The sequence below is a fragment of the Myzus persicae genome, unplaced genomic scaffold (assembly GCF_001856785.1).
Source record: "Myzus persicae strain clone G006 unplaced genomic scaffold, MPER_G0061.0, whole genome shotgun sequence".
Taxonomy (NCBI): domain Eukaryota; kingdom Metazoa; phylum Arthropoda; class Insecta; order Hemiptera; family Aphididae; genus Myzus; species Myzus persicae.
The window spans coordinates 83,415-109,675 of NW_019104213.1; the positions used below are offsets into that span (position 1 = coordinate 83,415).

Below are 26,261 nucleotides of genomic sequence, written 5' to 3' on the forward strand. Positions count from 1 at the left end.
TACTGTACACACGACATATCTAGATAATACATAATTATTTATTATAAATATACGCAATTAACGTTATGGTTAATACACAGAATAGATTAAATCTAGTCTGTGGTCAATATACCTAGTAGTATGTAATTGATCGTAATCCGTGCTTTGACATGAACGTTTATAGTTTAAAGTCGCAACATATTATACTTAAAAAGGAGGCTTCCAAACAAGATCTTTTTTTGTGCGTAACGAAAAAAACTGAGTTAATGAATTCAAATTTAACACATAGATCATCTAAATATATTTTTATATCTAAAATAAAATGAGAATATGAAGTCACAGGTACTACTTTATACCACACTAAAACATACACAGGAAGAAGTTTCAATAACGATTGAATGAAAACTTGTGAAGTAGGCAACTTGCATAAAAAAATAACATTTATTGAAACATTAATATTAATGTAATACATTTATAGAAATAGATGTCAGCCGAGTTATTTGTCTGTGAAAACATTAATAATTATGTATTTATGCACGACTGTATGCACTGTTTGTTGAATAAAATGTCTAATTGAAATCATTCTAAACATTAAAGAATAGTAATATGTCGTGTTAAATTAGATGTTTAAAATGGCCACCAGACATAACATTTTGATTAATCATGCAACATTTACAAACCACGCATCTGAACACTTATTTTTTTCATCAAAATTCATCAACATTATTAGAGTCATTTAATACATAAACATACCTACTATACTAGGCCAAAAAAATATAAATTCTTCATTTACATTTGAATTCAAACTTATCGAAAGACAATTACAATATTACATTTTCAATAAGTGCATGTTGGTTATTCATTTCAAATAATAGTTTTTCATAAAAATGGAAATAAAAATCAATACAAAAATGAATAATTTATGTAAAAAAAACCTACAGACAATAATTAAATTCATTGGTTAGACACAACGATTCAGTAATCAATCAGACACATAAAATATGTAATAATTATTATAAAATACAAATTCTTAAATTGAATACCATGCGTTTACGTATGTATATATAGTAAAAATGATGTATGAAATAACTTTACTAATGCCACAAACACAAAATATTAACATGTTTAAAAATAAATGTATAATTAATGTAGATAAGTGTACGCTGTACACTTAAATATTTTTTTATAAATGATGTTAAGTATCCAGTACCATTGAGATCATAATGATTACCTGAAAAATATCAAAATAAATTAGGTCAATAGAAGAGCTATACCCTATATCAAATTTTCTGAGTAACAACTGTAATAGGTACACTATTATTATTTTTAAATATATTAAAAATTAATTAGTTATTTAAATTTTCTGTATTACAATAATGGAGTATATAAATTTAATTTTAATTGTTTTTTTAAGTATACTTCAAACAAACGTTTAAACATTACCTAACACTAACTAATAAGGTAATAAGGAACTGTTTATTATGAGCCTGTATGGATAAGAGTTTATAAAGAATATGGAATATCTAACTATTATTGCTATTTGAAATGATCGATACAAAATTAATTTAAAATAACTATCATTGGTATTTTAAATAATTTAATTCACAATAAAGTGTTTAATATGACATCTGATATTTTATCATATTTGAAATAATAAAAAAAATAAATAATACAAATTATATTATCATTTACCAAACATTGAAAGAATAAAAAAAGAATGTAGAATAATGAATCAGTTAATAATTTACACAACTTTATTTATGATGCTTCAAGATGAAAAATGTCAGGAACTGCTAATGATATTATACAACTGATTTTTGTTAAGACAATATACTTTTATTATTTAATTATAATAGTCATATTGTAATGTTAAACACTATACATTTATTAACACTAATTATATTTGGTATTTACTTTGGAGTTGTAGGTATAACAGGGATGTTGTCACAGCTGTCCTCAATATCCGCCAACATCATACTAAGCCTAAAGTTTGCATCTTGATCACTCACTGAAGTGTTCGAGTCCACCATGACCAAGTCAGAGCTGAATTTAGGTAGATCTTCTAAAAACTTTTTCCTAGATTCTTCTTCTTCTTTATATTCTTTATTTTGGCATTGTATTTCTTTCAAAATTCGGCATTCTTCTTTTACTTCAGATAATTTTTTGTTAAATTGTTTTTTAACATTTTCTATTTCGCATTTACCATTTTGCATAAATGCATTCTTATTATTTAATTTTAACTCTAAATCAGCAATACGGGCGTTTGATGCTTCTAACAGTGCAGATTTGTGGTATAACATATTTTGAAGCTCTAATAAAGTAATAACAAAAATATTTATTAATTTTGAATTTATTAAAGAAAATTGGGCATGTACCCAGGTTACATATATGGTACATAGCTGAAAAAACAATAACAATAAGAAACAATATAATACAATTTTAAGTATAAAAAAAATTAAAGAATACAATAAATAAGGGATGACGGATTGTCATTGGCAAGCCTCATCATATAGGCAATAGATTTGATTTTAAAATAATGGGTTCTACAGAGAAGAATGGAAAAGTGGTATGAATTTCAAATTAATTAAGTAGGGACATTTAAGTTTATAAATTCTAAGAGGAAAGGAGGGTCTACAACACCTGAAAGGAACTTAATTCAAGAGCGAACAGGGAGCAGCCCAGTCCACCATTATAAGAATAATAGCGTACCAAATATAGCTTCAAGCTTCATTTTTTTTCAAATACCAATATTATTAATTTAACCTTAAATACCTAATGGGTGTATGAAATTAAACTAAATAAAAATTTAAAATAAAATACAGGAACATTTAAAAAAAATGTAATGCAGGTATATCGCCAAAAGCATAAAATTAATGATAATTGTTGTATGAAATAAAAGTTTATACCTAAATAGGTATTAAACAATTAAAAAATGTTATGTTTTATTATATTTGTGTTAAAAATAATGACTATTTTTATAAATACTTTGGCATTAACTACAAAGTGACACAATACAATTTTTCAGGCATTATTTAATTGGTAGGAGTACAAATTATGGAGTTTAAAGACAAATAGATGTATAATTAAACATAGTAACAAGGTATTAAATACAAAATGGTATCCTCAAAAATAAGTATAAAGTTCTTGTAGCAAATTTTTAGATTTCAACAATGATTTTGATTATGTACATCATGGCATATAGTCCTTAAACAGTTGTATAATTGTGGAATAAACACATTACACTTACTAAAATCACTGATATTGATTATATTAATTTTAATTGACTGTAGAAAGTTAGAATAGATTATCAATATAGAGATGATTATATAAATTGTCTTTTAAATATGAATATGGAGTCTGTAGTCTTTTGTTGTGCCAATGACACAGTTTTTTTATTAAAGCATATTATTTCAATAATGCATATTTAAGATTTTTTAAGTCATATTAAAGAGCTATTTGACTGTTTTATAGTGCTATTAAACCCAAGCCCTGCCTATATTTATAAGTAATACATATTTTATGACACATACCGTTTATATTATGTTTATATGATTCTTGACTCAACATAGCATTGCTGGCATCATATCTAAGAGCATTTACATGAGAAACAACATCGCGCTGTTGAGATTGCATCTCACCTCTCATGACTAGTTCACGTTGCAAATTTATCACTGTATTTTTTAGTTCTTTACTAATGTTAGCTGTTGCTTGCACAATAGTTAGTTCACTTAAAGTGTTGAACAGCTCTGCTTTAGTCTCAGATAATTGCTAAACAGAAAATAATGAAATCAAACCTTCTATACATAATCACGTTTTATGTGTACACACTTACTTTAGTAACCTCGGCAGTCTTTAATCTCTCCCCATTATAAAGCTGTTCTAATGATAAGCATTTATTTTTAGCTTCTTTAGTTTCCTCTTGATATTTTGAACACTAAATTATAACAATTGATTAATTATTTACGGTGCTATAAATAATATAATAAAAATGTTCTAACTTCAGTTTGCCAATGTGATACTCTCTCTTTAAGGTCTTTAATTTGTTTTAATGAGTCTTGCCTCAATTTTTCAAACCCTAAAGTTCCATCTTCAATTTCAACTTGTAATTTTAAAACTTGATCTTTCTGTAATAAAAAAAAATAATCCATTGTTAACATTTTAATTCTGATGTTTTCTGCCAATATTTAATACTCGACTCACCAGAGCAGAATTGTGTTCATCAACAGCTCGACTACTTCTTGATTTACCTAAAAGTCTACGATTTCGTTCAGCATGAACTTCTCTACGGTTACGTTCAAATTGTAATTGTAATGTCAACAAAGCGATTTGGTCTTGCAATAATTTGACATCATCACTAGATTGTGCTGTATGGCGATGATTAAGAACTATTGCAGATGTGCGCACATATTTTTCAATTAAACATAAAGACTCATCTTCTTGATTATTAAAAATATTTTGTGGATTTTTAGCACCTAAATTAATAAGATAGTTGATAATACATTACAACCAAACTTATTAAAAAAATTATTTTAAGACTTACTATTGTGTGGATCATTATTATATGCAGGAAATATGCTATAAAACAAATGTTCATAAGGTAAAATATGTTCTGTTTGAGTGGAAACAGTCTGTACTTTAGTTATATTAATATCATTTTTTGATTTTTTTTTCTGTAAAATAAGTTCAAGATACACAATAATTTAGATAAATGATAAATGTTATAATTTAATGTTTTAATAAGCTTACTGGTAGTGAAGTAACATGGCCATTACTAATATTTATACCATCTCCATGATGATCCTCTTCAGTTTCTTCTTGTAATGGAGAAGTACCAGAAGAAATACTACTCCCATTGGTTTTTTTAATTTCAGGACATGAATTTGCTCTACGAACACTAAGTAATGAAAATTCAGGTCCTTTTTTAGGACTGCTATCAGTACTTTGTCCTAAAGTGAAAATTCCATTTTATATTATACATGCAATAAAATTACATAAATAAATAAAAAATGTAAGGTAAATATATATTATATTATTATACCAGTAACATTTATAGTTTTCTCTGGAGTACATTGACTGTGATAACGTCTTCGAGTTCGAACACTCATTACAAATTCTTTTAATGAAGTAGAATCAGGCATATGTAATCCTCCCTCATAAGTTTGACATGGTGACCCATTACTCTGTTGGTCACATTCAATGATATCTTCGTCTCCAGTCTATTAAATATTAATCACTGGTTATTACAAATATTTAATAAAATTAATATAGTATTTAGTGCATTACTTGTAATATTTCAGGATTATTTGTTAGTTGAATTTGAGCTGCAATAGGTTTGGATTCAGAACGTACATTATTTTCATCTTTAATTGAATCTGTTATCTGAAAAAATTATTTAAAAATTATCAAAAAATTTTTAAAATTTTTTAAAAAAATCTATAAAATCTATTTTTTTTATCACATTTTTCTGATAGTTTATCCTATTTCTACCTGATTACGTTCCATTATCATTCTGTCCACTCTACGAACAAGTGACTGTGATTGGATATCATCTGTAGGAAAGATAAACCCTTCTTTTTTCAATGGTGAACTAGGCTGAGAATTTGGTGTTGATGAATTACGTCTAGGTAAATTTTCTATGCCAAATGAATTCAATGCTCTGACTACAGTCGAGTTAATAGATGGCAACCTCGATTGTTGATATAAAACATCCTTTCAACATTGATTGGAATAAGTCATAATACAAATACTTTTCAATATAAATGAAGCGATAGCAGAAATTTTTTTTGAAGATATAAGACCACCACATAGAATATAAGATGCATTTTTTTCAAAGGCTACATATTTTATAAAATTGATATCAAAAGCCAAAACAAAAAAAAAATTAAAATCAAACATACCTACTAATATATATTTATATTATGGACCATTAAATGTATTCTATAATTTTTCTGTATAATTATAACATTTTTATTGTTTAAGATTTTGGTAATGTATTAATTATGTAAATCTAGTAGATACCTAACTTTTATCATACATTTAGTTGTCATAGGTTGTAAGAGCCACAAAGAATTGGAGAAAATCATTAATAGTTTATTGTTTATAGATGATAACATGTATATTATATTAATTTCTTATTTTAATGATTTAATTAGCTGTGATTAATATTGTAAGGTGGAATTTATAAATATAATAAAATATAATGTAATAAGCAAATGACTTAATCCAATTTTAAGGACTTATAAAAATAGAGTTTATAGTTAAATATTAGATCAAATTATTTCATAAAAATGAATAGATTTATTAGAAATTAATGAAATACACCAAGAAATTTTAAATTTAAATTCAATAGTTATTTAATGTTTAAGTAGTGGAAGTTTAAAAGGAATAACAAATTAGACAAAAAACAAATATTAAAAAAGATAAAAAGGATTTTAATTTTAATCAGATTATTTTACTTCAAAATAGCAAACCAACCAGTTTTTAAATATATTTTATGATTATATTATTAAGAACAAGTTAAAAATGCTAAAAATAAGTTTTAAAAGAAATGAATAGTTTTATATGCAATTTATACAAGAAACATTTAAGCCTATAGCCAAGTCAATAGTCAAATTATAAGTTTAAATAATAATATTGTTAATTTGTAAAAAAAATAATTAAAAAATTGATTTCACAATAACAGTGTGATAAACTATTTTTTAGATCAATTTAACAATGACGAGAAAATTATTGGTATATATATTGTATATAAATACAATAACTCCAACTTAACACACTCAATATGTACCACAAATAATTTTAAAAATATTTACCCTGATTGGAGTTGTTTCTGGTGTGGCTTCTACAGCTGCTTCTGGAGGTGAATGTTCATTATGGTTAAAAATCAATGGTTTATAGTAATTCTGAAATATAATAACTACAGTTAATTATAAGTTGTTTTTTATATTTATTAACACTTATTAGTTATTATACATCAATTTTACCTGTATATTTGGTGTAGTGGGAATAGATTTAACAGTATCTTTATCAAATTCACCACAATATAACATTGGACTCCATAATTCTTTATCCCTGATACTATTAACACTAACAATATCTCCAGTTGCTCCAATACTTGATTTTAAAATTTCTAAACATATTTCAAACAAGTTGAAAATTGAAATATTGATTTCATAACATATAATTTGATCAACAAATTTTTCATTAAACACATAAATTATTATAATATATGGATTAGAATTTCACGAACATCCTAAACTCGTCAGATTTTTCACTTAGCAAATAATTGAATTATTATTCTTAATTTATAGGAAATTGATTATTTTAAAATTTTAGTAATTTAGTATTTTATTAATCTCTAATTCTTTTTATAATCTTTATCATTTACCAATGATTATAATACTGTATTTTACTAGTGTAATTTAGTCAAAAATTAAACAGCAATTAAAAAATACAAAAATTGCTAATTATCTTTGTAGGCAATTTAAATTATAGATTACCAAGAGCTGATGAAAAATTTGACCCCGTATTTGTCCAAGTTGAAGGATTTTGATAATTTCTATCCCCATTTTCCAATAGAGTATATATTGTACATTCCATAACTACATCATGTTGTTCCATTTTTTTCCACCTGTAAAATAATATTTTAAATTAATTAACATGAGAAATAAAAATAAATAACATTTAACTAGTTGATATTTTTTTTTGTTAGTTAAGAATTACATTAAACACTCAATGAAACCATTTGATTTTGAAAAATATCATAATGATTTAAAGTAATCGAGATATTTACATCGAAAGATACATTCTTTATTTCAAATGTAATTTTAAATCTTGTCAAATAATGACAAGCCGGGCCAATGGGTTGAAGACACCCGACTTACATCATAAATTATATTATAGTGTAAAATATATACTATACCTATGAACTGATGTTTCCACATCTTTGCTGCTCACAATTAAACTTGGATGCATACGCATTGTTTCTATCATAGGCTAAATTAAAAAATGAATGATAGTTCTAAACACAATACACAATTAACATAATTCATAAATATTTCTTACTTTAATTGTATGGGTAAAAACTAAATCAGGTGTGCTATATTGTTGCTTTAAATATAACACAAACGAACATGGATACATACTATAAAGCTGAACAAATAATACATATAATGATATCTGAAGATGGAATAAATGTATTTCTGGAACTTTGTTTTTTTGAGAAGTATTCCAAGCCGCCAAACGACTAGTTTAAAAAATATTTTTTATTATTTACAAAAGTATAATATAGTAAGAACAAATAAAATAATGATGCATACCTAAATCCTTCAAAAATATCAGGTAGAAATGAAGAAATAAGTGCAGGAATAACAGTCAAAAGTACATTAAGAGCAAGTAAAGCACTAGTAATAGTAATTATTTCATTTTCGGACTGAAAAAAAAATAATCAACAATTAATTGTATAATTTAAAATGTGTTGCATCTGTGTTTCATCTTAAAACACCTCATAACACCCCGTTACATGCCACAAACTACGCTCGCAACTACCTAATTGTCCGCATGTGTTTTACAAACAAATTACTCCCCTCATAACCCTGTTTTATTTAATCATTGTTTTTTTAATTTCTTCAATGTAGAATGTCAACTAGACTAAAGTTTAATTGTACCAAATATTATTATTGTTATTACCAGGGCTCGTAAGTTCATGCATTTACATGTTTTTTTTGCTACACAGAAAAATATGCTAACTGAGATACAAATCCGTTTCATAATAATAGTAATAATAATATGAAGTTTAATAATGCATGTTTTTGCATGTTTTAGGTATAAAGGCATATTTGGCATATAATCGTTTTTTTAGAGTTTATAGCGCATATTATTTCATAAAAAAATTGTTTAGAAAAATATTTGAAATGTTTCTTGTTTCTTATTTACTTTCCCGTTTACTGAATGATAGTGTTTTGATTTATTTTGATTTTCGTGTGACTACTGACTTTTCTAGTATTTCCCTATTTAGATTTTATGCGTTTTACTTGGTACCGCGGAAACAATGCCGTCGTCGAAACGATACCTGTGCAAGCATGTACAGGTGTCAGGTATGTAGTGTTCTTGCACACGCCAGTCGTCGATGAGTTGTTTAACTGTACGAGTCGTGAAAATGTCAAATAACTAATATGTCATTCCAAATATTTTCATTGTAGGTGCAGGATAATGGTGTACAAAAATTAGACAAAAAATGACTACCTAATTAAAATCAATAAAGATGACAAATCCATATGATTATATGAACTTCACAAGTATTCATTTTATTAATTTTGGTTGTTAAATATATAAAAATTAAAAGGAATAAAATACTTTTAAAATTAATGGATATATTCTTATTATTTTAAAATTTGCTCATAAATATTTTACATAATGCATATTTTGAGTGCATAATTTAAAAATGTAAGGGCATTTAAATGCATATTTTCGAACTTTTTAGTGCATATTTTAATGCATATTTTGCCAATTTTTAGTGCATGAATGCATGCTTATTTGTGCTTTTTTTAGTGCATGAACTTACGAGCCCTGGTTATTACTTATATGTATAACCTTGTTATCATATAATTAAATTGGAAATCGGAATAAAAATCTCACATTATACTACTTACAATCACATGCAATGATTAAACAAATATATTTAATATTATATTACGATGTTATGTATATTTCTATAAAAATTAGATCCCTGAACTAAAATATTAAGTTAATATTTACATAAGGTCAGGTTAAAACAAAATATTATTGTTAATGTTTGAAGAGAATTTACTATACATACATTATTTTTTTTAATGATACCTATAGGTACTATAAGTATATATTTGTAATTAAATATTAATAATGTGGTAATTACACTCTTTAGCGTTTAAAAAATATTTGTTCAATCACTTTCATGTAGCTGTGAGTAATATTGTAGTCGTATTGGTCATAACATATCCGTTAATAAAATAAAATAAATAATTCATACCTTTAAAAGTTTTATTAATTCCTTGAGTAAATGATGGTTTGTAATTTTAATCAACCATGTTGGTTGTCTTTTTACTACGTGACCCAGTAATGTAAGTGCTTGAAGACGATTAGTACTTCGTAAGCCATCAACAAGCCTGAATGCATTACATGTCAAAATGATATTTTTTAGCTTACGAATAATTATGATTAATAAAAATATTTACTTATCAAAGAGATACTTGTCATGTGGTTCCCTGACAGCCACTAATACTTCTACAGCTCTTTGTGATCCAGTTGACATAAAATAATCATACATTCCATTTAACAGCCATGGTTCTTTTACTGTTTAAAGTCTTAGTATTAATACTAATCTATAATTTGTACTTAAATTGTTTTAGGCAGATTTAAATTGTTTACCAATATTAAATTGTTCATGAAATTTGTGTTTTACAACTTCAACTTCTTTAGGAATGTTGGATTCTAATGATGTGAACAGTTCCATTACCTCCATAGCAATCATTTTTCCAACTAAACATTCTATGTTAATTATACTTTATCTGAAATACAATTAAAACCTAAAATTACGAGTTTAACCAATAAGTTATAAATAATTATGTAAAAACATACATTACAGCTGTCAACCAACTTCAAGTAGAAAATTACCAATTTAAAGTTCCATCTAAACATATAATTTGACTTGAAATTTATAAAGTACTAACAAACATATAAATTTCAGAAAATCATGTTATTGCCATTCCATTTTATTAACTGCTATCTAATGCCATATAACATTCATTCATTTACATCAATTTATCATTTGTTCTGAAAAATAATATATTTACAAGTTTATCAATCCACTACTACATTTTTATTCAGAATAATATCTAACTGGTGAGTGTGGCTTATATAAAAAATAATAATAACCATGACAATATTTATTATTAGTAATACTTTATACTACCAATATGGCAATATACAACCAGTACCTACCATGAATTGAGTGTCTTAAAAACCTGTCAAATAATTCAATTTAAAAAAATGAATCCACTGTACCAAATAATAGTCACATACAGTTATGTATTTGTCTACTTGAAAGTTATCAAATAAATTACAATATTAGAAATTATAATAACAAAATATTTTAGTGATTTTCTGATAGATTCAAACAGCAGAACAAGACAGAAATCAAGTATCCGTGGTCTATCATCGCAACTCACCATATCATTAATTTGAATTCGCAGTAGACGTTAAGAATATGTAATATATATATATGTGTGTGTGTATTCTACAAGCAGAACTAGCAGAATAATATGTCGATTCAACGGTGTTCTCCTGTGCACCCCGGTTAAGTTGGTGATGTAAAAATCGCGAATAGATAGTGGGCTTAGATCGCACTGGTGAAACTAAAAATGGTGAAGATAAAAAATGACAGAAAAACAATAAAATAAGCCTTCATGATTTCCTCCGGTCGCTCGTTCATAGTAGTATACTTTATAGTTTGATGCAATTAACTAGTACAGCAAGACAATAGACATACGTGCAAACTACAAGTCTACAAATTAAAAACACCTATAGGTGTATAACAAAAATAATATCTATAATATTATGTTAAATTGAATAATTAATAATATATTAAACGGTGATAACGAACACAATGCATCCAACCGATGTCGATCAGATGTTTAGCTGTTTCAAGGTCAGCTGTCGCCGACTGGAGGTAAAAGACTGTATTCTTGTTTTTATTGTGAATTAATGCTCCATTATATTATACATTCCGAATTTTCGAGTACGGTTATCTACCATTCTACTGTTACTCAGATCGTAGATAACCGTGGTCCAATAAGCATTTGTCCTAAAAAAATGTATTCCAAATGGTTTTTGTAACATAATAATTAACAACATACATTCATTGCAAAAAAATTATTTTTAACACGATTAAAGAATTATGAAGTTTATCTTTAATCTTGATTCTGAACAATAAACAAGAGACAATAGTATATTGGAACAAAATATGTTATTGTAATATGTATTGGAAAATAATATAGGTACCAGCATGGAAATCATGTGAAGAAAATTATAAAATAAACATTTGTTGAAAATGTCAAGTAGATACCCTACTATATTTGTTTTTGTAATACATCATAAAAAAATCGTTGAAAGAAATCTAATGTTCTAAAAATATAAAACTACAAAAACTTCAAACGCTAATAAAAAATTAATGTGACTTTCAGGGAATCTTTTTGTTTGCCTATGGTAGAAGCACCAAGTACAGTGTCGCAACTTCAGAATAAAGGACTCGTGTGCTGTAATTATATTGGGCCTTTTCCTAGACTAATTTTTGTTGCAAGTTTTGCTATCTTTGAGTACAAAATTGAAAAGGTTTTGAAATAATATGCTCTACACCAGTTTGTGGATATATTATACAACTATATTATGCCAGTGTTGTATACTCTTATATTACTTATACACCATTAGATATTTAAGAAGTAGCACCTACGTTAGGTTATTTTTTCTAGGCTAGGCAGTATTATCACAGAATAGATAGTACATTGTACACAGTGTATAGATTACAGATATATAAAAATACTAGATAGCCGACTTGGAAATTATTTTGAAGCACGATCATTATAGATTATAGAGTATTATTATTATTAGAGTAAGCACAATATAAGATGTACTTAATATATCTTTAACCGTGTTTTGAAGCCAAAAAGAAGACTAATTCTCTTATCTAAGAGGTGAACGTTTACATTTTCATAGCACTGATAATGATATTATTGTTATCAATTTATCATATTAAATAATAGTTAATGATTTTTATTATAACTTAACTTACTTAAATCTTAAATACATATTATTAACTTACTATAAAGTACCTACCTACTTTATCAAGTACTAACTTATCATGTAAATATTACAATTATAAAAATTGGTTCAAATAAATCTATTGGCTAAAAATATCTATTTTCTATCTATTTTCTACATTTTTAAAAAACAATTGCATCAATTTAAAATTGTATATAGGTACATACACTTTTTTTAAATATTATAATCCCAATTTTTTGACAAATCCTTTTATTTGTAATCCACTGTTTTGTTTGTTATTTCTTTATTTGTTAAGGCAAAACTAAAAAAGAAAAGAAAATGTACCTAAATATTTCATTTAAACAAGCATCTTTATGAATCTGTAATGTGATTGAAGACTGCAGTCATTTTATGATGTTCATAATATAATTAATTTTTTAAAAATTTTTTTGGGATTCTTAAAATGCATTTGCCTGCGGGCGCCTATGCTCCCTCTCCCATTTTGATTTTTTGATTTTAATTCTATTTGATTTTTCATTATACCTTTTCGTTAAACATAAGTCAGTTTTTGATAGATCACCTCTCATTTAACAGTCGTTTTTAAACTAATTATTGTAATTATTGTATAAATGTCAATAAAATTGTTTTTGTTGGGTCCAAAGAGTATGAACATTTAATACAAGACTCTGGATAACTTGTTACAATAACAGTTGAAAAATATAAAAAATACATGGGCAAGATTTTTTTATCGTAAAAAAAATTCCCGACAAAACACAGACAAAGTTCTTACCATCAAGTTTCATAATAGGTCAGTTCACTCTAATTCTTAAGGTAACGGCATAAAACGTGAACTGCTGAGCGCGAATTTGGTATGTTACGCGTTTTTAATAAGGAGACAACGCATGCAGGCGTGGCGTACTCTTAAAATCAGATAGACTAACATTGCATATTCACACAAAGAATAACAATTGTCATTTTGTCGCTATTCGGTTCCAAAACAGCCCAATTTTACATATTTATATCTAATATTTTTCCAGAATCACCGATAATTTAAGAATAATATTACCTAATGGAACTTACCGGCTACCATATAAATAAGTAATAACAATATAAAATATACTAGACTGACATACCGTCTCCGCTCCGAATCGTTTTTCATATACAATGATATGATATTGAATTCAGATTTAATACTATCCATTAAAGCGACTTCCTTGATACATAATGTACAGCAGAGCGACATCCAATTACCTGCTTTTTTTGTTTGTTTTAAAATACTAAAATTCATCACCAATATACGGGATATACCTCAGTATTTCATTTATATAACTCATTAATTATTGTGCTAATAACCAAAACGTTATTGCCGTTATTAATATCATATCAAAAATGTTATTAATTGTTTATTTGACTAATATATTTTCTTATCTAATTTACATAGGCAGGTATTATTGGTACATGTACATTTACTAGAAGAAAATTGTATTTCTAGTTTTTTTCTGGCAAACTATCCTTTAAAACTGTTTTATATTGGCAAATATTAAAACATTCATTCGATTTTGAAATAATACATTATATGCTTCCAATTTATATTGGCTAATGTCTAATTTGTATGTAAAATTAGTTTTGTAATTGTCAAACTGATTTTCTTCTTATACTTTTTCAACCTTATCTATATAGGTCCTATGTAGGTAATATTGTAGGTTTTAGCAATAATCATGATTCCAATTACCAATCATGTAGGTACCTATTGGCTATTATTAGACTAAAAAGTACTACTACCTGGTATTACCTGGTACTATATCATGTTTATAAACCTACTACAAAACATGTCCAAGTTTTTTAGCATGGCGATGACATGCATCTTTTTTGGAAGATGGAACTTGAACTCAAAGTAAGTAGGTACAATACCTCCTTCTTGCTTTATAAACCACGGTCATTAACACATTTCCACTGCAGAGGATTGCTAAGATTTTTTCTCATCAATTAGATAGACAATCCTACTAGGTGTTCTGGATTGGACTAGATGAAAAATTGAAAAGTCATAGTAAATTTCCAAGAAATATATTTGTTTCTCCAAAAATCATCTCACTAACACGTCCTGACTGCTAATTGGTAAAAACTATAAAACGGATAAAAATACTGCGGTTAAACCATATAGGTAATATTATAATTTCAACGTTAATACTTACCACATTTTAGGTATTGGCGTATTGCAGACGACGTATCTAAACATATAAAGTATAGATATGTAAATACCACAGTTTTCAAAAAGAGAAAATATTAAGTTTTCTCATCATTATTGAGTTGCTGGAAAAATCAGATCTGTATCAATGTAGACTGTAGAGTGTAGGTCAAGGATGGCGAACCTTTTTGTACCACCGTGTCAAATAAAAATTTTGGTTGGATTTTGTTTTCTCTGCGTGTCAACTAGCTAGATCGATAACCCTTCAATTTTTTTTTTAAAAACTTTAATATTATCAAACTTTTACACATTAGTGTGTGTCACTCTGTCACAGGTTCGCCATCACTGGTGTAGGTCCACCAGTATAGGGTTTATGTAGCAATGTAGGTTATTCACCCATCTCGTATACCTACCCTTGTTTACCCTCCAATGTAATTCTAGAAATTTTTACGCAAAACCAGTTTCCATTTTTTATTTTTTGGCCTGATCATAGACCTTATATATACCTGCGCATGGCTAAATAAGTTATTTAACAATGTATGGACATAACTCTGGAATAACTGAAGTCTAAAGATAAATGAAAATTTAACCAAATGTTTTTATTAGCAATTTCTGTATACCTACATGATAACATTTTCAAATTGTAATTATTGAGGATAAAATTGTTTTTGCTTGGTCAAAAATCTTGTTCATTTAATACAACTCCCCTCAGAGTTGTTAAAATATAAATTCAAGAATAATAAGGATGCATAGACTCGATTTTTTTCATGGGCATATAATGTTAAAATGTTGACAAAATTCATAAAAATTTCGAAAATTATTTGTAGTAAAACTTTCGATCAATAACGATTTATATAATATTAGGTAGGTACCTATAATCTAATAAATAAAATAATAGGAAGAAAATATTATATTCATAATTTTGTGTGTTTTAATAAGGAGCGGGGAAAATTAGTCTATAGGTACTCATAGTAGTTTGTAGCTCATTCATCAATAGTCGATATAAATCATTAAAAATGTATGGTGTATACTTAAATAATTATAAATGTATCTATAAATTAAATACCTACAAATATCTCCACTATTTTTGTCAGTTCAGAGATAATAATATGAGTTTCACTGACGATAATATTGATGTATTTTACGTGTCTTCAATGTTCATTACTTATAACACTGCAGTAGTCATGACTACCTATAAACATTTAAAATTCATAATGTTTGTTTTGATTCATCAACCATATGATTTCAGTAAAATCAAAATTGGATATTATTTAGTAATTTAAGTTTTATTATTATATATGTGTATTTGTGTGGTACCCCATTAATATTATATGACTTTCTTTTCGTATACTTTTTTACCAATTTAGATATTATAAACTCAAAAATAAATAATAACATTGTAGTCACCTATATAAAAATTCTTTTATGTATAATGTATAGTGTATTGTGTATTGTGTATACGTACAATTTTGGCAATGGCCAGTTCCAAGGTTTATTCAAGATCACCCAATTTTGTAATTGGCAACCTCCATCATATCTATAAATAATAACACCGCACAAAAATAATGAGAACTCCCTAACGTGATGCAGTCACAATATTACTGCAGCTCCCGCGCGAAAAATAACGATCTTCGAAAATGACGACCGTCTTCGCCCGAATAGTAAAGTTTTCAATCGCCTACCCGGTTACCAGGGGAATGGCTTCGTATGCGGTGATATGGCCAACCGGATGTCTTATACAGCAATTGGCTTTCGGAGATGAAAAATTTGACTTTGCCAGAGCAGCTCGGTTTGGACTGTTTGGAGCATTTTATGTGGCACCGACTTTAAATGCATGGCTAACTGTTGCACGTTACTTGTATCCTAAGAATGATCTACGTAGCGCAATCATAAAAGTGAGATAACAAGGTTCAACGCCACACAAGTTTAACAAAATATACAAATAATATCGAAATTAATATTTATCAGGCACTTTTGGAGCAAGTAACGTATTCACCTTGTGCAATGGTGAGCTTTTATTTTGGCATGTCTTTACTGGAGGGGAAGACGGTCGAGGAAGCGAAAAAAGAAGTGGAAAAAAAGTTTTTACCAACTTATAAGGTACAAAATTTGATGATCTTTGTTAATGGCCACCAAAACATATTATCCAAAAATAGTTTTAGTTATTAAAATGCCAATAACCTACTGAATTTAAAATAAGTATTTTTGAAAATCTTAGAATTTTTTTTATTCACCACAACAATTAGATAAACACTATTTTAAAGTATATGTAGGTGTTTCTGTAATATCCATACAATGCATTTAAGTGATCTTAAATACAATTTTTTTATTTTACCAATTTACAAGAACCCGCAATCCAGTTGACATAATTGGTATAAAATATATCATTTTGAAATCATTTTTGGTTATTTTTCTGAGTTTTAAAATCCAAGATTCAATATATATCATTCAAATGCAATACAATAATACAATATATATATTAATACTATGTACTTAAAGTAATGTACAAAGTATAATTTAAATTATTACTGTTGATATCTAGTGGAATTGTTTTGAGATGGTAAAACTCAATGTCACTTTCCCAACTTAATGAAAATCAATATAATATAAAATTGTGTAGATTTGTTTTTATGAATATTGAATAATGATAATGAATGCAACTAGAAATAACCATATTTTACCAAATTGTGTACAGTATAATAAATCAGAATTCAATTTCTAAAACAGATAAAAAATAATTTTATAATAGATCTTTAGTGAATTTACCATAGAATTATAAATTTACCTTAAATTGATTGATCAAGAGTCAATAGTTACAAACTAATGTATTTGTACTTTCAAACAATGAATCAACTTTTCAATTGTTTGTTGTTATATTTCAAAAATTATATTAATTTTATAAACTCATCGTGAAGTTACTATATCATGTGGTAATAACATTATTTTCTAATTATTTTACAAAATAGGTGGGTGTAGCAGTTTGGCCTTTACTACAAGTATTCAATTATACAATGATTCCAGAAAAAAATAGGATTCCATTTGTTAGTCTATGCAGTCTAGCTTGGAGTTCATTTTTAGCTTATATGAATCACTGTAGTGTAAAAAAGGAAAACACGTTAGCCATTGAATAAAGAAACAGAAACATTCCAAAAAAAAAAATATATAATTAAGAATATATTATGTGTATTATGTACGTATATTGTATATTTAAAAAATTAACTGTAATTTAGTAAAAAATGCCAAATATATTTTTAACTGTCATAATTTTTTTTATATACTTATGGTTCTGAAAACATTGAAACCGGTTTGTGCAGTACTTATAAGAACTCCAGTAATTTGAGGATGCCAATGAAGCTCTTTGATAGATTCTTGTCCTTGGTGAATAAACAAAAGCTGTGGTGGAATTTCCTAGATAAAATAATCAAATATTTAACACATCTAATAATTAGTTAAATAAATTTAGAATTATAAACACTTCTAGTGGACCTCAAAGATTAAATTATAATTATTAATTTAAGAATCATAAATATTATGAATTATAAGTGTAGGTATATTGAGTATCACAGGTATAGCCATGGTTCTGGACCCCATCTGTCTCAGCAATGCTAGCCTGTTTATATTTTACCTATTACTTATGCCATCATAGATTTTTTTTTTGATTTTATTTAAACTGGAAAATAAAAGAAGTAAGTTACTGCTTATTATTCTACTATATAGCATCACATTACAGCAGTATAGATAAATGGTCTCAACCTTGATTTATATTTTATATAGGTAATTACTATCCTCTTGTCTCAAAAGAGAATTATCAGTCGACCAACTAATTTTTGTGAGTGTTGCATATCTCCCACCAACAACCTGGTGTTAGTGTGATCATGTGGTTCTCGACGTGGCAATCACATCATTCATAATGTGCAAAAAGTGATTGCTTTCACTGAGTATAGGGTTAATGTACTATTATATTGTCACCATATTCTATGTGAGGTGTTTTGGTGCATGAAGATTAAAAAATCTGGCAACCAAAGCCTTCAGGCATAGGGAGCGACTACTTCTCATGATTAAAAATGCAAAATTCAACATAATATTGGTTTTAAAAAAAGGCATACTAGAAAAGTTCCAATATCCATCATACAAGGTTTTTCACTGTCAATAAATATATTATTTATTTAAATTCTATACTTTTATGTCATCTTGATCATTTGTAGTATCCCTTTCAACAGCTAAATCCCAAATTGCAATTTGATCATCTTCACCTCCAGACGCAAACACTGAACTGTCATCTGGACTCCATTCGACTGTTGTAATAGCACTAGTGTGGTGTTTGAATACAGCTAGTTCTTTACCTTTCTAATTTCAATAAATTTCTATTAAAATCATATTTTACATATATAAGCTATTAAAGTGTAGGTATACTTTAAATTGTCTCAAATCCCAAATCATAAGTTTTCCATCATCACCACCAGAAACGATTAATGGCTCTTTTTTGTTCCAATTTATGACATTGATATCGCTATCATGAGCATCAGCAATTGTCAACATATTGGCTTTATTTGGTGCTAATCGTGTATCCCATATCCTTAACCTGTTTAATAAAAAAATATACTAAGCTGTAGAATCATTTGTATTGTTAATATAAAATGTATTATATTTACTTACGATTTGTCCACGGAACAAGAAGCAAGCACATTAACTTCATTTGGAGACCATTGTAAATCTTCAACAGATTCTTTGTGTCCACCTAATGAATGTAAATTAACAACCCAACCACTTTCACTTGGTTTCCATGTATGAATATTTCCTTTGCAATCACCACTAGCTAAAAATCCTGATGAAAAAAAAAAGAATTTATAGTATTTATTTTACATTATAAAAGATAAAAATGTAATTAATACCTGGAGCCTTGGAAGACCAATCTAAAGCAAAACCTTCATCTCTATGTCCAGAATATGAATATAAAGGTTTATGTTCAGATATAATTCTTTTGGGAGCCGCTTTGCCAAACTTTTTTTTCTTTTCTTCACTTCCAATTTTACGATTTCTATTAGCTTTTTCGACTTCCTTCAATTTACTATTTAAATCATAAATATTGACAATTCCTCTTTCTGACCATACAGCGGCAAATACTTTGTCATCAACTGTAGTATTCTATAAACATTTAAAAATAATAAATATTTCATACATTTTGTAGATATTGTGATTTATAAAAATGATGTGTAGTATTTTGTAAGAGTATGTTAAATTATAACAGTAAAATTATCTGAGAATAAAGGATACCGCTAATGGCAGTGAAAGAAGACTAAATACAAAATATGTGATGTACTTCTAATATGAATTGGAATGGAAAAATAAATATATTTTGTAGTTTGTAAGCTAGCACTATTGTGCTCATTATATACTTTGTAGTGCAGTATAAATATTGCTGACTACATAGTATTCATTATACCACAATCCATACATTTAAATGTTCAACTGTATAAGAAAAAGCTTAGTAATTTACCCTAATACGGTTAACAGTGCCCAAATGAGGAATTGATGATATCTGCAACACAGGTTGATCTTTAGATTCATCATCGTCACTGTCAGACTCCACATCTGAATCATCCGATGAGCTACTTTCATCGTTTTTAATCGCATTCAAGTTAGATAGCTAAAACAAATAATTGTAGTATACAAAACACTATTTTATTATTTTATAGTGTTAAGTGTTGATATTTAAGGGATATTGGGTAAAGTGCATACCTTCATAACAAACACACAATTGTCTTTAGGTTTTTCTGCTTGGCTACCGGCAACCAAATACATAGAATGTGGAAAGTCACTACGGCTACAACCCATGTCATCAACGATCACATCAAAACTCAAACACGGCAAACCTAATGGTTAAACATGGGAAGTAGATGATCATAATTTAGAACAATAAGTATGGCAGTTAACAAATTATTCAACACCCAAATGATCAAATGTACCCGAATCGATGTCGTGCAGCATGTGGTAAGCAGATGGATCGAACACCAACGACTCGTCTTCCTGCATCTGATGACCGGGCAAATAAACCTGTCGTGGTTCTTTTTTATTAGCTACGCCCGACGATTCGCCGGCTTCTTCGTTTTCATCCTCGACGACCATTTCGTCTTCACTTTCGTGTTCGGAGTCCGACATTTTTCCAATTGATGTTTTCACAACTAACTAGTCCCAAGCCTCAACTGACTATGGACTACCTATTCGGCTACGGATTACAATTTACAGCAGGTAATCACTAGCCGCTGGACGTTATTACGCTGGTTAATATTGACATGTTTCGTTGTCTAGACCACGCGGTAGCTCGTTGCACGTGTTATCATAAATCCTACTATCAAATAATCACAGGCTTCTATACTACCACGATTTAAGATAGTATAATAGTTGGCCTAGTGATGGGAACAATCGAGAGAAAATAATCGAGTAACTCGATTGTTGGTATTTATCGAGTAACTCGATTATTAGGAAAAATAATCGAATGATAGCACTATAGCAGTAATTAGTAATTACTATTTATTAGTAGTTAGTAGTTAGTAGCTACTAGTTACTAATAAAATGCTAGTAATTCGAATTTCGAGTATTATTTTATTCTACTCATCAGTTAACTAAAAATATCTGATCTTACACTTGAATTCTTAGAACGATAGAACCATAGAACACAAAAATGTTATTGCAATTTATAAAAAAAAAAACTTAACATATATATTTTATAACCTAATTATTAACTTAACCTAACCTTAAGGATCCACAAAATTATCCACAAAGCTTAATTTCATATCTCTAAGGAAAGCATCAAAAATATTATCTGTTTTATTTTATCCTCGCCACCAATACTCGGCTAAGTACCTATCTAAGAGGTCTTCATTAGTACCACAAATTTTTTTAACGATTTTGAGTCTAAGAGGCCTCCAAAGACTCAAAATTTAAAAAGCGTTGTATTGCTACAAACGACACTAAACCAACTAACCCAGTAACCTGTATGATAAAATATATATCGTTATGAAAAATTAAGATAAAACATATAAATTGGTAGATACTAAATATAAATGATGCGGGATTCCCAGCTATATAGGTAGAACACTAGTCTGAACACATAACATTGATAGACCGCATACTATACTCATATTTATAATTACGTAGCACACAAAACGGAGGTAGACCGCATATTGGGAGATAGCCATCCAGTAAATAAACTGTAAATATATTTTTTTATAAATAATGTTAAGTTTTTGTATAATTAATCTTTTCTACATTTTATTAGGTGTGTTTAAAGAGATTGCAACTTAAAAAGGGTGCAATCACTGCAATCCCAATAAACATTAAAAATGATAATATTAATATTTGTAACGAAAATGTGGTACTACCACTAGGTCTTACCCACGGTTTAAATATTAATAAACAAATTGACTTTGGTAACGTCTCTAACTGTGAACAGACATTTATTGAACCATTTATACCTAGTAATGCATTGATTCCGCCAGAACCTAAAAAAAGAAAGGTAAATTTCAAAAACAGATTACAAATTAAAATAGAATAAAATTATTCATTGTTAAATATTACTTTATTGTTTAAGCAGATTGACACATTAAACCCTTCAACTTCTTTATACCAATTGGTTTTAAACAACAGACAAATGATAGATGTACCAAAAAACTGGTTTCATAGTAATGAAATAGCTCCAATTGATATTGCTTTCCACACTCTGAGTACTTTCAAAAGCAATTATTCTAGATAAATTGAAAAGCAACTCAATATTAAAAATGGTATATTACTATTTATTATATCAGTATTATAAAAGAACGGTATTAAATAATTAATTATACTTAAATGTAATATTTTCTAGATTCTAAAATAATTTTACTTATCAATAATACAATTGTAACACCCCATGAAATTGGGTTAAGAAACAGTCAACAAAAAAACCTAATAGAATTTCAGTCACTTTTTAATGAATTTGATAAAATTAAATGCTGTCCAGGAGCTTTTTCTTCTACTGAAAATAAGGATATAAGGGCTTCATATGGTCCTCAATACATTGAATCATGTGGTCAATGGAGACACATACAGTGTTCAAGTGTAATTAATGATGATAGGTAAATTATTAAGCAGTTGATAAAATTAAAATAATGAAATATATATATAGTTTTAACTCACAATACTGTAATAAATATGTTTCAGTAACTGCAATATTTGTCTCTGGTGTAAACGTCTACTGTATTCTAGTAAAAAAAAACGTGCAAGAATTAATAGTGGACAAAATATTTTAACAATTTTTTCTTCTAACAAACAAAAAAAATATAGTAGAATCCAAAAGGCTAAAGAAATAATTCAAAAACAAAATTTTCGTAGAAATAGTAAAATTTTAAAATTGCAAAATAGTTTAAATAAAATTCAAAATGAAATGAAAAACATAAGTGAACAAAAATCAAGTGACATTTTAAATAAAGCAAACGTTGCTCAGGGTCAATCAGAACTAATTAAAGAAATATTCGCAGCGGCAAAATTTAAAAATCCTAAAAGTAGACGCTATAATGAAAACTGGATGTTATTATGCCTAATGTTTCAAATAAGGTAAGTATAATAATAGTATAATATTCAAGTTTTTTAATAATTTACAAATACTAGAATACTTCATAGATCTCCAAGCGGTTATTCATTGTTCTATGGTTTGGACCAAAGAGAGAAAACAAATAGGTACAGGTTCTTACGTACGTATTAGGGGTTAGTATAATACGGCGGCAGTAGATGGCTCTGCTTAAGTACGTATTAGGGGTTAGTATAATACCACGGCAGTAGATGGCGCTGCTGTAATCGAATTAATTTGGTTCTAAATAATAATACCGGCCAACGCCGTTAGCAGCGTTAGGTTAGATTAAACCTCACGAAACCCAACTAAACCTCACGAAACCCATCTAAACCTCACTTAACATCTCATCTTTCAGTAAACCGAAGAGCCGTGAGTCGTGACGGCCAGTTTCTAACCTACGTATTATGGGTTAGTATAATACGGCGACAGTAGATGGCGCTGCTTACGTACGTATTAGGAGGTAGTATATAACGGCGGCAGTAGATGGCGCTGCTGTTATCGAATAAGTTTAGATCAAAATAATAATACCGGCCAACGCCGTTAGCAGCGTTAGGTTAGATTTTAACCTCACGAAACCCAACTAAACCTCACGAAACCCAACTAAACCTCACGAAACCCATCTAAACCTCACTTAACATCTCATCTTTCAGTAAACCGAAGAGCCGTGAGTCGTGACGGTTAGTTTCTTACGTACGTATTAGGGGTTAGTATAATACGGCGGCAGTAGATGGCGCTGCTGTTATCGAATAAGTTTAGATCTAAATAATCATACCGGCCAACGCCGTTTGCAGCGTTGGGGTAGATTAGACCTATTAAACCCAACTAAATAACCCGTGTCGTGGGCAGTTGGATCGCAGCTTGTGACTTTACAGTCACTAAATATAAGTATAATGTATCTACTACCTAAGTGAAATAATCTATTTTTCTATCAAATATTTTATACACTATATTTGACAATGATTTTTTTGAAATTTTAAATTTCCATGAGTATTTATAAAAAATGTTCGTGCATATAAATTTACAATTTTTTTGGGTATACGTACGCCTTTTTCACGCAGTTGGGTAACAATGGTAAAAAGTAAAAACTCTTTCATTAATTCAAAAAATTTTTTTAGCACAATGCACAAAATAATAATCTTTTTTCAGTCCTTTTTCTGACTATCAGATACAAGTACTTAATACTTTTGTAGATAAAAGATTGTATTTGGAGGATGTGTGTTGTAGTACTTGTCCAAACAAAAACCATAAAACCCAATAAAAGAGGTAAAAGAAAATTTTGGTAAAATTAAATTCGGCAGAAAAATGACATAACGATTTGTATAAGTACCTACCCATAAAATAGGATACTAATTTAGTTAATAGGTTTATGTTTCAACGTTACAGTTTTCAAGTCTTTATCAAGCATGCGCTGAACTTCAAAATAACCTACTAATTAAATAATAAGTATAATCATTGATTTAATCAATGAGCCAATTTAATGAAATCAAGTCTTCATGTGGTTACCAATTTGTTGAAGTATGTGACTATGGAGACATTTAAAGTGCTCTACAATATTAAAAGATGATACCGTAAATGGGTAGGTAATTATTTTTTCATTAGTTGAACTATGTGTAATGTTAAGAGTTTTCAGCAATATTTGTTTATGGTGTGAACGCTTATATTATATAATTAAAAATAAGAGATTGCGCATGAAAAACAATCAGAACACCCGGGTATTTTTTTCTCCAAACAAGAAAAAAAATGAGTAAGGATTCAAGATGCTAAAACATTAATAAAAAAAAAATAACAAGAGCAAAGAAAAAAATTATTTATCTTGAAAATAGCCTTAATGAAGTTAAAAATAAAATGAAACAAATTTCTCAATCAACACTTGATGAGCTTTTAAAAGATTCTAATATTTCAAACAGCCGGTCAGATCTTATTCGGGAAATTTTCAAAGCAGCCATAATAAAAATTCCAAAAAATAGGCGATATAGTGAAAATTGGATGTTACTATGTATGCTTTTCCAAATAAGGTACTTATGTCAGCACAAATAACATTTTATCTGAAAACATGATTAAATATTAATTATACATATAGATGTATTACTTTATTTTATTTTATTGATAAAACATTTTTTAGATCTCCTAGTGGTTATTCATTTTTGAGGAACAATAAAATACTACCACTACCATATCCTAATTCTATAAGAGCACATTTATTGGCCGTAGAAATACGATGCGGATTTGATAAAAAAATTTTTTAAACTTTTAAAATAAAAATTTTTAAACAAATCAGAACAAGAAAAACAAGGTGTTCTTGTGCTTGATGAAGTAATCTTGCGAGAAAGTATATGCGTTAACAGCCGCACATTATCATATATAGGACTTGAAGATTATGGAGGCGAAATTATAACTGGTAATTCTCGAAAGGAAAAAGCTAACCATGCATTGGTTTACATGTGGAAAAGTCTGGCTGACAATTTAGTTCAACCTATTGCTGTCTTTGTTTTCAAAGGAACTGTTAAAGGTTAATTAGTAATAAGATAGATAATTTAAATTAAACTAATTTAAATATTTTGTTATAGGTATTGATCTTGCTAAGCTTACTATTAGAGCAATTATGTTGATGGAAAATGCTGGTGGCCAAGTAGTTGGTCTTACAACTGATGGTGCAAGTACAAATAGAACAATGTGGGGTCATCTAGGGGTAATTTTAGT

At 28.0% G+C, this 26,261-nt stretch overlaps 3 protein-coding genes and 1 long non-coding RNA gene across 7 annotated transcripts; 1 reads left to right on the top strand and 3 right to left on the bottom strand.

Annotated features, from left to right (window-relative positions):
* Positions 1–915: 915 nt before the first annotated feature.
* On the bottom strand, positions 916–11,581 carry LOC111040087 (hamartin). Of its 4 annotated transcripts, none has more exons than XM_022323826.1 (22): positions 11,184–11,581; positions 10,594–10,788; positions 10,384–10,523; positions 10,191–10,308; positions 9,986–10,121; positions 8,298–8,410; positions 8,044–8,224; positions 7,901–7,974; positions 7,479–7,609; positions 6,963–7,108; positions 6,792–6,881; positions 5,467–5,688; positions 5,263–5,358; positions 5,018–5,195; positions 4,726–4,925; positions 4,520–4,649; positions 4,180–4,451; positions 3,978–4,103; positions 3,812–3,913; positions 3,510–3,747; positions 1,894–2,290; positions 916–1,210 (listed from the first exon to the last, which is right to left on the bottom strand). In XM_022323826.1, the coding sequence occupies exons 3-22, from the start codon at positions 10,484–10,486 to the stop codon at positions 1,207–1,209; spliced, it is 3,057 nt and encodes a 1,018-aa protein (XP_022179518.1). In that variant the 5' UTR covers positions 10,487–10,523; positions 10,594–10,788; positions 11,184–11,581; the 3' UTR covers positions 916–1,206. The 4 variants fall into 4 exon arrangements, with proteins under 4 accessions (XP_022179518.1, XP_022179519.1, XP_022179521.1 ...); XM_022323827.1 differs by having other exon boundaries at positions 10,384–10,541; XM_022323829.1 differs by lacking the exon at positions 5,467–5,688.
* Positions 11,582–16,426: 4,845 nt separating this feature from the next.
* LOC111040093 (PXMP2/4 family protein 4-like) lies at positions 16,427–18,197 on the top strand. Its single transcript, XM_022323843.1, has 3 exons — positions 16,427–16,851; positions 16,925–17,056; positions 17,923–18,197. The coding sequence occupies exons 1-3, from the start codon at positions 16,594–16,596 to the stop codon at positions 18,085–18,087; spliced, it is 555 nt and encodes a 184-aa protein (XP_022179535.1). The 5' UTR covers positions 16,427–16,593; the 3' UTR covers positions 18,088–18,197.
* Positions 18,182–21,310, bottom strand: LOC111040091 (glutamate-rich WD repeat-containing protein 1). The gene is made up of 8 exons (XM_022323842.1): positions 20,923–21,310; positions 20,696–20,829; positions 20,454–20,603; positions 19,849–20,101; positions 19,613–19,781; positions 19,370–19,538; positions 19,136–19,303; positions 18,182–18,364 (listed from the first exon to the last, which is right to left on the bottom strand). The coding sequence occupies exons 1-8, from the start codon at positions 21,113–21,115 to the stop codon at positions 18,227–18,229; spliced, it is 1,374 nt and encodes a 457-aa protein (XP_022179534.1). The 5' UTR covers positions 21,116–21,310; the 3' UTR covers positions 18,182–18,226.
* A 1,042-nt stretch (positions 21,311–22,352) lies between these two features.
* On the bottom strand, positions 22,353–23,213 carry LOC111040094. The gene is made up of 3 exons (XR_002605172.1): positions 23,129–23,213; positions 22,535–22,701; positions 22,353–22,458 (listed from the first exon to the last, which is right to left on the bottom strand). It is a non-coding gene; the product is annotated as an uncharacterized LOC111040094 (long non-coding RNA).
* Positions 23,214–26,261: the final 3,048 nt, after the last annotated feature.